Source organism: Phaenicophaeus curvirostris, chromosome 17, assembly GCF_032191515.1.
Source record: "Phaenicophaeus curvirostris isolate KB17595 chromosome 17, BPBGC_Pcur_1.0, whole genome shotgun sequence".
Lineage (NCBI taxonomy): Eukaryota > Metazoa > Chordata > Aves > Cuculiformes > Cuculidae > Phaenicophaeus > Phaenicophaeus curvirostris.
Window position 1 is genome coordinate 9,256,170 of NC_091408.1, and position 13,052 is coordinate 9,269,221.

Genomic DNA, 13,052 nt, shown 5'->3' on the forward strand with positions numbered 1-13,052 from the left:
GCTTTCTGTCAATCCCGCCCCTTCATTCTGCAGGCGTCCGACCTCGCCAGTCTCCACAGAACCACCCGGGAAGGGGCAGACATGACACCGTCTGAATTCACGGAGTTGTTTCAGAAGCGCCGCTAGCGGAATCCTCCTTTCCCTCCGCGCCGAACGACGGCACCGAGCGCTCCCGCCGCGGCTCCTCGCGCCCGGGGCCCTCGGCTCGGGGCGGCCGCCTCCCGGGGCGCAGGCCACGCCGGATTCGAACCCTTCCCACCTCCGCCGGGCGCCCGGCGCTCGCAGCCGGTTCCGCTCCCCCCACCCCCGCCCTCGCCGCCCCAGCCCCGCCGCTCCCCGCCCGGCCCTCACCATTGTGGCTGACCCAGGTCGGCTTCAGCAGCTTCATTGTTCCCCGCCCGGGGCACCCCCCGCCGGCCTCCGCCCTCGGGACCCCGGGACGGCTCCGCCCGGGGCCGAGCGCGCGGCGGAGCTCAGCAGCGGCCGCCGGCCCCCGCGGGCCCCCGCCGCGCGCCGCTCCGCCCGCCGCCGGCCGGCGCCGCCTCAGCGCCGCTCCATGTCCCGGCGCCGCCCGAGCCGCAACCGCCCGGCCGCATCCCCCGCTCCGCTCCGGCGGCGCCCGGCAACGCCGGAACTCGGCGCCTGCCGCCGCCGCCTAACCGGCCCGGCGGGAAACACGCACCCCCCGCGCCCCGCCGGGCCCCCGCCTCGGCTCGGCGGAGGCGGCGGGGGGGCGCGAAAAAGGCGAGGTCCCGGCGAGGCGCCGACACCGGGGCGGGCGGCTCCCCCGTGCCGGGCGGAGCGCGGCCATGGCGGCGGGGCGGGGCCTCGCCTCCCCTCAGGCTCCGCCGCAGCGGCGCGGCGAGCCCGGGCGGAACGATCGTGAGGCGGAACGGGGGGCGCGGGCGGCGGGGCGCTGGGCGGGGTGGGGGAGGTCGGGGCGCGGGCGCACCGCGGCGCTGTCAGCGGCCATGATGGCGGCGGCCCGTGCGCTCGGCGGGGTCCGGCTCAGGTGCGGCCCCGGCCCGGCCCGGGCTGCCTCGCCTCGGCCCCGGGCTGGAGCGGCAGCGGGGCGGCGGGGACGGGCTCCGCGCCGGGGAAGGCCGGGAGGGGCCGTGGCGCGGGCGGCGGGGCCGGTTCTCCCGTGGCACCCGCCGAGGTTTGAGACGCTTCCCTCCCCACGGAGGCGGTTTGGGCTCTCCGGAGCCGGCGCCTCGCGGGGGCCGTTACCGGAGCTTACCGATAAAATCGCTCTGCTTGAAAGCCGTGTCTGCCTCAGCCCTCCGCATCTCTGGGTTCACACACCGACCGTCCCGCGCGTACGGGTTAGCTGCCTCGGTACAGACTGAGGCCAACAGCGTGTGCTGCCATGCGTCCGGTAGCCGAAGATGATTCAAAGCTCGTCGTTGTGGTTTATGACCCATAAATAGCTCTCATACCATGCAGAATCAGCGCCATCAAAATCTGTTCCTCCTCATGATTTGTGTTCTTTTTTCCTCCTCAGCTCCTGGCTGCCCCAGATGGTTCCGTTCCGAGGCAGCCACTGGCAAAGTTCGCTGCTGGGGCTTAGGGCATCTCTCCCCGTGAGGTGAGTGCAGCTACCAGGAGTTACAGAGAAGAACTTTTCCCAACCCCAAATTAGCTTATAGCGATAGATGTTTGCTTTTAAGTCACTGTAGAAGTTGCTAAGAAATGTTGGCCGCCTGAGGAAACTTTAATGGTAAGCAATACAATTATTGCTTTCTGCTCGTCTGTAGTTGTATTTGCTTCCTCAGCCACAGAACGTGGCTGGAGATGTTCAGGTTTGAGCTGTGCTGCAGAGTTCCCTCTCTCAGTACAGTGAAGGAAATGAAAGCTGAGCTGAAAATACAACAGCCTGCGCTTATGTGTTTGTGAGGTTTTTGTATGCAAGTCTGTTTTGATGCAAGTAGATTTAAAATACCCTGGCAGCTGTTGGGCACCGCCAGAGAGACCGTTTCACACCAGAAAGGTGGTTTGTTCCCTTGGCAAGGCAGGAATTATCTCCTGTGGGACCACTGCCAGGATGAACCTGTCTATGGAGTGTGGCAGGGGGTATCTTGGGCACACTGGATCTGCCTGGGGGAGGAACATCCACACCTTGAATGTGTTCCAAATGTGGAAGTTTTAAAAGGATGTGGGAAGCTGCTCACTCTCCTCTTTAATGTGAGATGACAGGAGTATTTGCAGAAAAAGCTGTTACCTGCTCTGCTACACTCAGAGCAAGTGCAAAACAGTTCCAGTTCAGTCTCTATGGAACTTTCTCAGGTAGTTCTGATATTCGGCACGAAACTGGAGGCTGCTTTTCTCAGGCAGGCAGAAATTCTCACGAGACAGATCACTGTCTCCTAGAAATCACACAGCTTGAATGAAGCCAGCAGCTGGAGCATCTGTTGAGGGACCAAATTGAGCAGTGGGAAGGAACAGTCCTTAGAAGAGTGAAGTGAAAGTTGCTAGTGTTGAATTAAATGATGAAATACCTTCTTTCATTCACATAATTGTTTCCCTTGTAGAGCACAACCAAAGAAGAAGAAGAAAGTAGATATAAAGAGAGAGCAAGCACAGAAGGATCGGATGAAAAAGAAGATTAAAAAGTTGGAGAAAGCTGCCCCAGAAATGATTCCAATTGAGGATTTTATAACACCACTCAAGTACTCGGATAACAGCAGGTAAGCCAGACCGTCTTTAACCGCACACTTGAATTCATGGCAGAAATCCTTCCAGTTTCTTTCTCTGTAGAACAGCAATGCAGTGCCAGCCTTGGAACAAAACCTGGTCTGCTTCTACCAGAAAAAAATATGGGAAGCAGATTTTATTTGCCCCTGCTAAAAGTAGTGAAAAAAATAGTAGCATGAATTTCCTATTCAAATGACCATGGAAAGCCTCACAGACATTGCATGAATGAAACCCTTGGGGAGGAGGGGGGCAGTTTTGTTTTTTTTAATTTGCTTTTCAAGGCACAGGCTATTTCTCTAGCTCAGTGTTGTACGATTCTTTATCAGGGTGCGAAGTCTTCCCCCTCTGTCATTCGAGGAAACTGAAAGAAGAGTTTTACTGATGAAAAAGTGGTCTTTGTTTAAGCAGAAGCAAGATAAAGCAGAAAAGCAAGCCATTCAGACCCTTGTAGCAGCTCAGCAAGAGGCACTGAAAGAACTGCGCCTGGAATCAGAGGAGCTGTATCAGGCAGCAATCAGACGGGATGAGGGGCTTTTCCCCTATGAGAGAGAGGGACCCAGTTACACCCCACCGCTTCCCGGCTATGATCCTCCCGAAGGAAAATGTGTTGATGTCACCAAAGTGTATACGCAGTGATGGAGTCTGTTGTCCATCTGGCGGGAACTACTCAGCCAACAGAAGGAAAGAACTGAGTAAGATCTAACAATTCCTTTTGCAGGTTAAAATACTGTATATGTGTGACTGCAAGAACACCTTAATGAAGTACCCAATGGTTTGGCTTTTTAAATGGCTGTCCAAGCAATGAGACACCCAACAAAGCCCCCCTGCCTTACACTCGGGCCATGCTGTAACAAGATGAATGAGTAGTATTCCAAAGTATTTTGTCTTTCTGGGCTTGTACCTCTCATTCTTCCATATGCTCTGGGGCAGTGTGTTTTGGTCTGCATAAATCACAACTTGGAACATTCCTGTGATCGAAGGAAAGAACGTTACTCATCACATCAGAGGCTGTGCTGTACCAGAGGCAGCATCTGACTGCTTACTGCCTTCCTTTTCAGACTTCACTGAGGTACTCCTGCATTTAAGAGGGAAACGCATGGAAAACATAGGGAGACAAACTGCAATTGCCACGTAACTATTGTAACTTCTGAGTCTGAAAGGGTTTGCACTAAAACATAACAGAGCTCTCTTACTTGGTTTAAACCTTTATTTCTGTAGTAATTGTGAATGCTGCCATCCACACGCACCACCCTTCAAAAGCAGCTGCACCCAGGGGTGGGGTCAGCAGTTCCAGGATCTGCAGCACCATCCAAACAGGGGTTAAGGTGGGCAGCCCTTAACCCCTGACAAAAGGGAATCCTCTTAAATCCCAATGGCTGTGACTGTCCTGAATAGGCAGGGAGGAGTTTCAGCTTGCCTTTGTTTTCCTGTCTGGCAGGCCGGGGGTGGTTCCCTTGTTCCAGAAGAGAACACAGGTTGCTGGCAGGGAAGAGGTCCTCGCCTTGCAAGAGGAGTGACATCTTGTGTGCACTAACTTGGGAGTTGCCTGCTGAGATGAAATCCTGAGCTTAAGACAGTAAGAAGAGATGAGAACCAAATGAAGCACGTCAGTTCTCCCTTTAAAAGATACTGAATGTTTAAATAAACTCTGTATTTTTCAATGAGTACTAAGGTACTGCAGGGCAGAGCTACAGTTGTATAATTTCAAGAGGACACTGACAAAAAAACCTCTAGTGTAGTTCTGCATTGTGTGTTACGTTACTGACCAAACCAGTTGTGCTAATTGGGTTTGTCTTGGTCGAGGGGAAGATGCCAGTCTGGCGGTGGGCTCTTCCTGAGCGTCCATACTGGAGCGTATTTCTGCTTCTCCTTAACTCGAGCTCTTTCACTCTCACACAAAGCTTCCTGAAATGCAGGAAAGAAAATATTACAATTACGGTGGATGTTCCAGTCTTATGGAGCGTACTCCCTGCTGTGACTACTTGAAATCAAAGGAGGAACAGAAGTTTACTGTGCTTGAATAGAAGCACCAGGACACAAACCTTTAACCCTGTTATGTTGATATTTGGCCTCCAACTCCTCTATTATTTCACCATGAGAACAGTTAAGCATTGGAATAATCTCCCAAGGGAAGTGGTACGTTCTGCTGCACGGGATACAGGTAAAGCACAGCTTGACAGGGTTCTAGGCCATCGCATTTAAACTATAGATGACCTAAAAGGTTGGACCAGATGATCCCTGAGGCCACTTCCAACCTGGCAGTCTATGATTATGAACAATTCTACCCGCCTGAAGCGGTGTATGCTGAAGGGCTCTGGTCTAGTGGTGTTGGGGGGTTGACCTGAGTGGTTCTGGACACCCCAGCAGTATTTTTTGCTCGTGACGTGGCAGCTTTAAGCACTGGGGCCGCTAACTGGGACCTGGGGAGGGGGGAGAGGCAGGCGGTACCGATGTCGGGGCCGTACCCTGGCGGCGTTGTCGCGGCCGCTCTCCCAGGCGCGACAGGCCTCGTAGTCGTCCTTCCAGCGGCCGCAGGCGGGCAGCTCCCCGTGCGCGTAGTAGTGGTGGAAGGCGTGGCGGAGCCCGCGGCAGTGCTTCCACTCCCACCGGTAGTCCTCGCACGGCCGCGGCGGCTGAGGGCGGACAGAGGCGGGGGTTAGACGAGCCGAGACGAGTCAACCCCGGCCCTGGTCCCCCGCTCACCCGCCAGGCCTCGCCGCCCGCCATGCCGCCCGGCCCGGTCAGTGCGGAGCGGCGGCACCGGGAGCTCCGAGCACGTGACCGCAAGGCCACGCCCCCTCCCGCCCCGGCCAACGGCGAGCGGCGGCGCGAGGCCCTCCGCCCACGTGATCACGAGGCCGCGCCCCACCCGCCATTGCGAATGGGGAGCAGGGGCCACGCCCCCACCCGTCACTGCCAATGGGGGCGGCGGGGTGCTCGGCACGTGACCTCCCGGCCACGCCCCCTCCCTCGCGGCCAATGGGGTTGCCCGGGGCGGTGCATCAGCACGTGACCCCCGCGGCCACGCCCCCCGCCGGTTCCCGGGAGGCTCCCGTGGGTAGGAGCCCGCTCCGCCCCGACCCGCCGAGGAAAGGCCGGTGACCGAGGGGCCTGGCCCGGCTCCCCTCAAAGCTCAGGATCGACACCGAGCTTACCGGGCAGAGCTCTGGGCCCTGCCTTTCCCTCCACCCCCCCGTTAAGGCTGATACGGTGCGGTTTGTGTCCCGGCTACCGAAAGGTGCATCATTAATTCGAATACAAAAAGCGATTACAGGGGGATGGTCACACCGACTCGTTACCCAGGACCTGCAGCTAAGGTCAGAGACCCTGGAAGAGCTACGTTACCCTTCGTTTGCACCACAGCACAAAGCTCACCTGGAACTGCGACAAAAGATACGCAGAGGGAGGAAAATACCAAGCACAGAGCAACACGAGACCCTCGCCACTCAGGACAGGAGAAAGGAGGAAGCAGACCCTGCTGGTTTTACTGCCCAGGATTATCCAGAATAGACTTTACAACACGTACAGAAAACTCCCTCAGAATTCCCAGGACTTAATTTTTCACTGACAGTTCAAACAGTTCAACAGATCCAGTTTTACAGGTGAAACCAAAACCAGTGAAGTGCTCCCGTGCTGCAAAACGCTCGCTCTTCCCCACTGCAATAACCAGGATCCAATGCGCTGCAACTGTTACTTTTATTTTCCCTCACTGACCAGAGGTACCACAGCTTAGGGTTTCCTTCCCTTTTTGCGCAGGGACTGGCCTTCTCCTGAAAAGGCAATAAACCGGCCTCCAGATTCATCCTGGAAAAAGAAGAGAGGGGGAAAAAAATGTCATTACCTCTTTGCCAACTGCTGTATGTGAAGAAAGCTGAACAATCACTAGCATTCCATTAGAGCAGCAACTGCCTGCCCACATTTCACATCATTAATCATACATAACAACCACTTCCTCCCCGAAAATAAAACATGAGCACTTCAGTGATCTTCCAGCCAACTGACACAAGTGTGTGCTGGCCTGCTGAATCGGTGTCAGGCCAATCTTTCTCCACCAGCATTTCAGGACACCAGAGGCTGCTTTCACTCTGCCCAAACCACCTTTTCACTATTACCACTTTGAAGAGCTCTGAAAAACCACGCCTTGGGGAGAGGAACCACAAACTCAGCAGTTCTTATGCCCCGATTCTGTGCAAAACTCGAAGGATCCAACTTCGTTTACCTCATCGACTTTTTTAGCTTGTGGGCGTGAGTTTCTCATGAATGTGATTCTACCAATCTTGAAGTCATAGTTGGGTATTCCTCTGGAAAGGAAGCATAAAAATATTATGGAAGAAGTTCTCTATATACCGTCCCACTGAAGACAGCAAGACCCATTCTAATCAGTCGGTATTACATCAACACTGGCTGCAAATTCTCATAACCAAACAATTCTGGAGTTAAACCACGGACTTATTTTATACAGGTAGGCATACGTTGCATGAAGTCAACAATCTGATACCGGCGCTGCTGTAGAAGCTTAGCTGTGGGCACATTTCCACACAGCCTGTGGCTTCCACAGGGATATGGGTAGATTTTTCCACATAGATTCATGTTTTATTGCAAGACCACCACAGGAACCACATGCCTGCACGCTCAATTTCCCAAATTTCCTTCTATGGAAAAAAACCCAAAACCAGCAAACCCACACATGGGTCAGCTCTGGTTATCCACCTAACTCAGAGATTTCACTCTATGCCAAATTCCACTTTAGAGGACTGGCAGGGTTCTGTGTGTCATCAGTCCAGCCCTGCTGCCTCTCCCCACTTGTCTTCTATTGAACCAGAGTTGATTGAGTTCTGGCAACAGTAACTTAGTATCTGCATCTTAAGTAGCCAGGAACCTCACAGTTGGTCTAGAAGATGACACTCTTCTAAACGCAAAGTGAGGAAAAAATTGGCTTGTTTTATTGGAGGAGCAGAAAAAAAAATAAACTCTGATCCAACGCTGATCCTTCACTGCTGACAATTGAAGGAAACAGATATACCTTCGGATGTCTCCAGGTTTAATTGGCGATGGACTGGGCTCCACACCTTTCTTCTTGCCATCCAATCTGTTCCCAGAGCCAGAGAACGCCTATGTATACACAGGGAGTTTTAATTTAATCTTGTACTTGAAAGCTCCCTGAACAGGGACACTATATTCTGTAAAATCTTACTATAATTTCTATTTAACTGTTAGATTCAGCACGTCTCTTTGGTACAGAGAAGTAGGTGAACCCTGGCAGTAGGAGTGTTTCGGTCTCCATTTACAGACTGACCTCCTAATGCAGGGACTCAATTGTGACCAGCTCTAAGCACCACAACACAAACACAGACAATTGCCAGCTAATTGAGAGCACCTCTAAGAACAAGCACTAGTGTTCTGCAGTTGTGTGGAACAACCTTACCTCACCGTTTTTACAATACTCAGAAAACAACAGAAACAGGGAACTTACACGGAATCCCATGTCACTGACATATCCACTATGGTCAGCTTCAACATCCTGTCAGGTTAGAAACAAGTTAGTTCATTGCATTCACGCTGGAATATGCAGAACACGTGAGAACAATACCACATATTGCTAATCAAACAAAACTTCAGAACAATCCCTTCCCAAAATCAACAGGTGGCAACAAACCATCTCCTAACGAACACAAGCAAATGCATCTGGTCAGTAAAGTTTAGCCTTAAGAAAGCGTTTCAGGAAAGAATTATATGTTAGCACTCGCTGCTCCATCACAAGCAAGGCCGACTTCTAGAGAACCCATCTTTAAAAACAAAAGCTTAACCTACTGTTGTCTCTTCGTGTTGTGCACTTCTTTCTGGTTCTTTGTACCCCAAGGGAGCATCAAAATCCACCTGTTCACACAAGAAGTACAAAAATAAGCATGACTGATATATTTATTATCATAAACTTTATCAAAACTCAAAACTCCACAAGCTATTACTTCACTTCAATCTAGAAAGAACTGAGGTTTGCTTGTCACACATTTTATCTCCAAACTAAAAAGACTAAGCCTCCCAGGAATGAGTCTCGGCTTGCAACTGAAATCGAGTAGCAAACCAGCATCCCACAATATCACTAGAGTTTGAACCAACACAAAGCTGTTCAATAAAACTTTGAATATAAACCACATTGAAGATAAATATTACAGTCTAGGCACTAAAGCCTAGAATGTACAGGTGGTACATGAAGTGCATCTGGAGCCCACAAGTGTGTTTAGAGGTACACAGGGTACTCTCAAATGAATCAGCTTCCTAATCCCACCCGATTTTACCTTCCCTGGAGCAGCAGAGGTGCTTGGTGTTCAGTGCTATCACTGAACGAGATACCCTCTCCTTCTGGGAGGACGCAGTAAAAGCAGACTTTCCACTTCAGCTTTAACTTACATTCATATCGCATTCGATGATGGACACAGCCTTATCTGGTTTGGTCTCCATTACCCGAAGCTCATAGATCTGAAACAGTAACGATTATCTTAAAATTGCACATGAAATAGCTCAACTTACACATAAGAAAAGCAGAGCTAAACCTCTCCCTTCAGATAGCTTCATGCAAATAGAAATAAGTGCTCTTTAGGCTGAGGACCGGATACTGCAGGGTCTCCACAGAACATGAGAGCAAAGATTTTTAACTTAGAAGATTGTGACATGTGGGAGCTAGAGAACCTACTTTCTGCTATACTCTTACTGTACCTTAATCTCCACTTTTTGAAAGCAAATTATTAATTTAGGATAAAATCAGTCTCTTGACTTGTAAGAATATCAACGGCACAAAATTTTATTTTCTTCTGTGTTAAAACCCCGTGTGAATAGCAGTTCAGGAGTAGACTTAACTGAGCCCTTTTTCCTTCTAATAGCAAACTGATTGCAGAATTGATTATCTCAGAATACTTGTCAACAAGACTGCACAGCTCTGTGCTAAAACAATCAACAATGAGCTTAGACTACAATCCCAAGTGATCAAATGTGCACACATGCTGCCAAAACCACTCACGCTAAAACCTATTCAAAGGGTGCAAAGTCCTTACATGGTCACCATCTACTGAAATACAGCGTACTTTTTCACATGAGGCAGAATTCCTTTCCTCTAACTGATGGTATCCAAATGAAGCTTGCATGGACTGGTGCTGAATACTGTACCTTTTCATTGTAGTTGATGGCAATAACATCCCCAGTAGTGAGACAAGCGAAGTTTCTCAATGCATTTTCTAATCTTTGGAGTATGTTAAGATGAAACATTTATTTTCAATGCAACCTCAAAGCTTTAAAGTTCCTATGTCATAACATTTTGATTCTTAGTCTCTGAAACATGGTTTAAAAGTCACCGGTATTGTAGATAGCCTTTTAGTAAACATTAGAGTGTACAAGTTGTTCTAAAGGACCCTCAGATTCATGGGAATTTAAACCAAGATTCATGCTTCTCCACTCCAGGCTACACTTTGTGCCAGCAGTTTGCAGTACCTGCGTAGCACTTATGTAGCTCTTAATCCTTTTTGTTTTCAACTACTGCTCTTTCAGCAGCAGTAGTTAGCAACTGCTGGAAGAGTATGAGCCATACCTGAAAAGCTAGTTCTGCTTCCTCATTCCAGTTTAGGAAAACACTTTTGTTCCCTCCTCCACAACTGAATAACAAGGATACACAGCTTTGGGATTGGTGATGTCAAGAAAATCTGGGCTCTGTGGCTGAAATTTTGAGTAAGTAGCGACTTGAAGATTAACACTCTCCACTTGCACCAAGCCTCCCTCTTCCAGCAGCAAGTTCTGCATCATCTGCAAGAATGAAAACAAAGACACAAACCACCATCAATAAGACCCATGTTTCTATTTCCTTCCTTATATTTATTTTCAATGGGGCCACACTTTTTCCCCTGAAACGCACCAGTTTTAGGAAGAATAGCCAGGTGCATCTGAAAAAGTAATCTGCTTTGCTTAATTATTTAAATTCGCAGAGGGAAGCTGGAGCTGTAACTGAAAGCTGCTGTAGGAATGCAACTGTGTGAAGACACACAGTTTCAGGTAACTACTGCCTCTTTGATATTAAAACGGTGACTCACTAATCTTACTCTTCAAGTTTTGACAGTTTGGCATAAGACAGCTCACCCAGTGTGGCAGGTAACATATGCCCTCATCAGCCACAAATTCCAGCACTCCGCAGTGTGTCATTCGGTCCGAATTTTTATTGGTCAGCTTGAAGAGCATCGGGTAAGTAATATTAAGTCGGCCTGGTGAAAAAGTAGACAAAAATTTCATTTGTTAAAAGCTACTAATGCATTTCTGAAGCTTTTAGACATTGAACATTAGCAAGAGAATGGGCCAGACTATAGGAGAGGATTCTCCTCACACCAAAAAATCAACTCAAACCCACAAATCTAGGAGAGAATGCAGACACAGGAATACTGTGCTGCCACTGCACTTGGAGCTTTAAATGCCTCTCCAACATTTCTCCAAGCTCAGAGATGAGCAGGCAGCGCGTATTAGCAGAGGAACCGACTACTGTTATGTTCTTGAGCTATTACCAGTTTGCTTCCATCTAATGAATGTGACAGCCCCTGCCTATTTTAAAATTCAATCCTGACTAATTTCTCAAAGAAATTCTATTAAAGGTGAAAGTCAGAGAGGGGAAACCTCTTAGTTAAAAGGGCCAACAAAGACCATTTATACTACTGACTCAGTTATCTTTTTCCTAATTTCATAGTTAATTATCACTTATTTTGTCTTTAAAATAAACTTTGCTCCAGACAACATCATCCAGAACTGTAATCGTTATACTGTGTATGCTGTCAATACCTAATAAATATTGATTCGTGCCTCAAGCAGCCTGACACTCCAGACACTTGAAGACAAGCCCTATTAATCCTGACAAAGTATTTCCAAAATACGTTTGCTTAACTAATCAGTCTCAAATCATTTATTTAAGTCAGATTTTAGCAGATAACTTGGTAATGGTACTTGCTAATGCATTGGCTTGTATTTGCAATATTCACTTACTGAGTTGATCCAACGCCGATGGTGGCATAATTACTGCAGAAATGAATAAGAATGTAAGTTTAGGAAAAGTATGACTGTACAAAGAGAATATAACATACAATTTAATCATTCCTTTCTCTAAAATATTCTCTGATAAAATAAGGAGATTCTAAGATATCCTTTTGAGTCAGAGTTTAATAGAATCAGTCATGATAAGTATACCTGCTAGCACGGCGATTCCATCATTCCTTTCTCTAAAATATCCTCTAATAAAGGAGATTCCAAGATCTCCTGTAAGTTCGTTTTTGAGTCAGAGTTTAATGAAATCCGTCATGACACCTGCTAGCATGGAGATTTCAGAATTTAATATGCAAAAAGGAGAAGACTGGGTTTTACAGCACATACTATTAGAGAAAACGTTTCCTAAAGTTATTTTTATTTCGTTGGGTTTACAGATAACAATCCAAAACACGGCCCTGGTGTGACAGCCCGACCCATCTGTTCCCTTTCTCCAAGCTGAGCGACGCACGACACAGAGAGGGAAAAACAATCCTTAATCGTAAGTTTCCACGGCTTATTCCGGATCCAAGGTTTTAACGAGGGGCTTTAAAGAATAAGGATGTTGTTCTCCAGCGTCTTTTAATCACAGAGCAAGGCGACGGAGGATGAACCCTCGCCTTGCTCTGGGAGCCCCAGCCCGGGTCCCACAGACCCTCTCCCACGGGGAATTAGAATAAAACAGGCACATACTCTTCCCTCCTTTCTCCACATCTGACCTGTCATTCGGCCCGGCGAGCATGGACACGGAGAAGCAGCGGTACTGGGTGGAGAAGCGGTTCTGGAACACCCGCGGGATGGGGTGATCGAACATGTTGAAAGAGAACTACGGGGAGAAACGGAGAGAACCGGGCGTTAACGGGCATTCCCCAAGGCGCGTCCCCAGGCCCGGCGCCCCGTTCTCGCCCCGCTCTCGCCCCTCACGCGGCCCCGCCGCCCGCCGTGACTCGGCACTTCGCGGGCCTCACCATGGCGGCGCCGAGCAGCCCTCAGCGCCCGCCGGGCCCGCCGCGATCCCTCCTCACGGCGCCGCGGCCGCCGCCGGCCGCCCCGCCCCGCCCGCCATCTTGGGAGAGGGCGGAAGGCGGGCGCGCGCACGCCGGTATCTACCGGCCCCCCGGCCTTTCTTCAGTCAGGAGCGCTCAGGCGGCATCTTCCGCGTCTTCATGCGTGTTTTCCGGGCGGTGCCCTCCTCCTCCAAGTCTCTCTGACGGCAAAGAAAACAACTCGCCCTCAGTAAATATGGCGGGCAAGGCGACACAAGCCGGGGCGGCGCTTCCGGTCGAGGAGCGCTGCGATTGGTCGGGCGCGCC

The 13,052-nt window shown here is 50.0% G+C and overlaps 5 protein-coding genes across 12 annotated transcripts in view; 1 reads left to right on the forward strand and 4 right to left on the reverse strand.

Annotated features, from left to right (window-relative positions):
- The window catches only part of HIRA (histone cell cycle regulator), a 32,383-nt gene extending 31,932 nt beyond the window's left edge, over nt 1–451 (reverse strand). For both annotated transcript variants that reach the window (XM_069871069.1, XM_069871068.1), the window contains exon 1: nt 352–451. In XM_069871069.1, the coding sequence (XP_069727170.1) occupies nt 352–388 (37 nt within the window). In that variant the 5' untranslated portion in view covers nt 389–451. The remainder of the gene's footprint in view (nt 1–351) is intronic.
- The window catches only part of PPIL2 (peptidylprolyl isomerase like 2), a 158,047-nt gene that overhangs the window by 104,980 nt on the left and 40,015 nt on the right, over nt 1–13,052 (reverse strand). The window lies entirely within an intron of this gene.
- MRPL40 (mitochondrial ribosomal protein L40) lies at nt 557–4,358 on the forward strand. Of its 4 annotated transcripts, XR_011338662.1 has the most exons (6): nt 557–882; nt 1,505–1,588; nt 2,532–2,687; nt 3,021–3,386; nt 3,753–4,019; nt 4,133–4,358. XR_011338662.1 is itself a non-coding variant. In XM_069871113.1 (4 exons), the coding sequence occupies exons 1-4, from the start codon at nt 557–559 to the stop codon at nt 3,328–3,330; spliced, it is 876 nt and encodes a 291-aa protein (XP_069727214.1). In that variant the 3' UTR covers nt 3,331–3,738. The 4 variants fall into 4 exon arrangements, 2 of the variants coding, with proteins under 2 accessions (XP_069727214.1, XP_069727211.1); XR_011338661.1 differs by lacking the exon at nt 3,753–4,019; XM_069871113.1 differs by lacking the exons at nt 3,753–4,019; nt 4,133–4,358 and having other exon boundaries at nt 3,021–3,738.
- On the reverse strand, nt 3,888–5,476 carry C17H22orf39 (chromosome 17 C22orf39 homolog). Of its 3 annotated transcripts, none has more exons than XM_069871126.1 (4): nt 5,398–5,476; nt 5,160–5,327; nt 4,461–4,599; nt 3,888–4,240 (listed from the first exon to the last, which is right to left on the reverse strand). In XM_069871126.1, the coding sequence occupies exons 1-3, from the start codon at nt 5,419–5,421 to the stop codon at nt 4,474–4,476; spliced, it is 318 nt and encodes a 105-aa protein (XP_069727227.1). In that variant the 5' UTR covers nt 5,422–5,476; the 3' UTR covers nt 3,888–4,240; nt 4,461–4,473. The 3 variants fall into 3 exon arrangements, with proteins under 3 accessions (XP_069727227.1, XP_069727226.1, XP_069727225.1); XM_069871125.1 differs by having other exon boundaries at nt 3,888–4,261; XM_069871124.1 differs by having other exon boundaries at nt 3,888–4,599.
- Nucleotides 6,141–12,813, reverse strand: UFD1 (ubiquitin recognition factor in ER associated degradation 1). Of its 2 annotated transcripts, XM_069870902.1 has the most exons (12): nt 12,708–12,813; nt 12,433–12,565; nt 11,704–11,736; nt 10,816–10,937; nt 10,355–10,485; nt 9,856–9,928; nt 9,103–9,171; nt 8,506–8,571; nt 8,168–8,215; nt 7,718–7,806; nt 6,914–6,995; nt 6,141–6,498 (listed from the first exon to the last, which is right to left on the reverse strand). In XM_069870902.1, the coding sequence occupies exons 1-12, from the start codon at nt 12,708–12,710 to the stop codon at nt 6,424–6,426; spliced, it is 924 nt and encodes a 307-aa protein (XP_069727003.1). In that variant the 5' UTR covers nt 12,711–12,813; the 3' UTR covers nt 6,141–6,423. The 2 variants fall into 2 exon arrangements, with proteins under 2 accessions (XP_069727003.1, XP_069727004.1); XM_069870903.1 differs by lacking the exon at nt 8,168–8,215.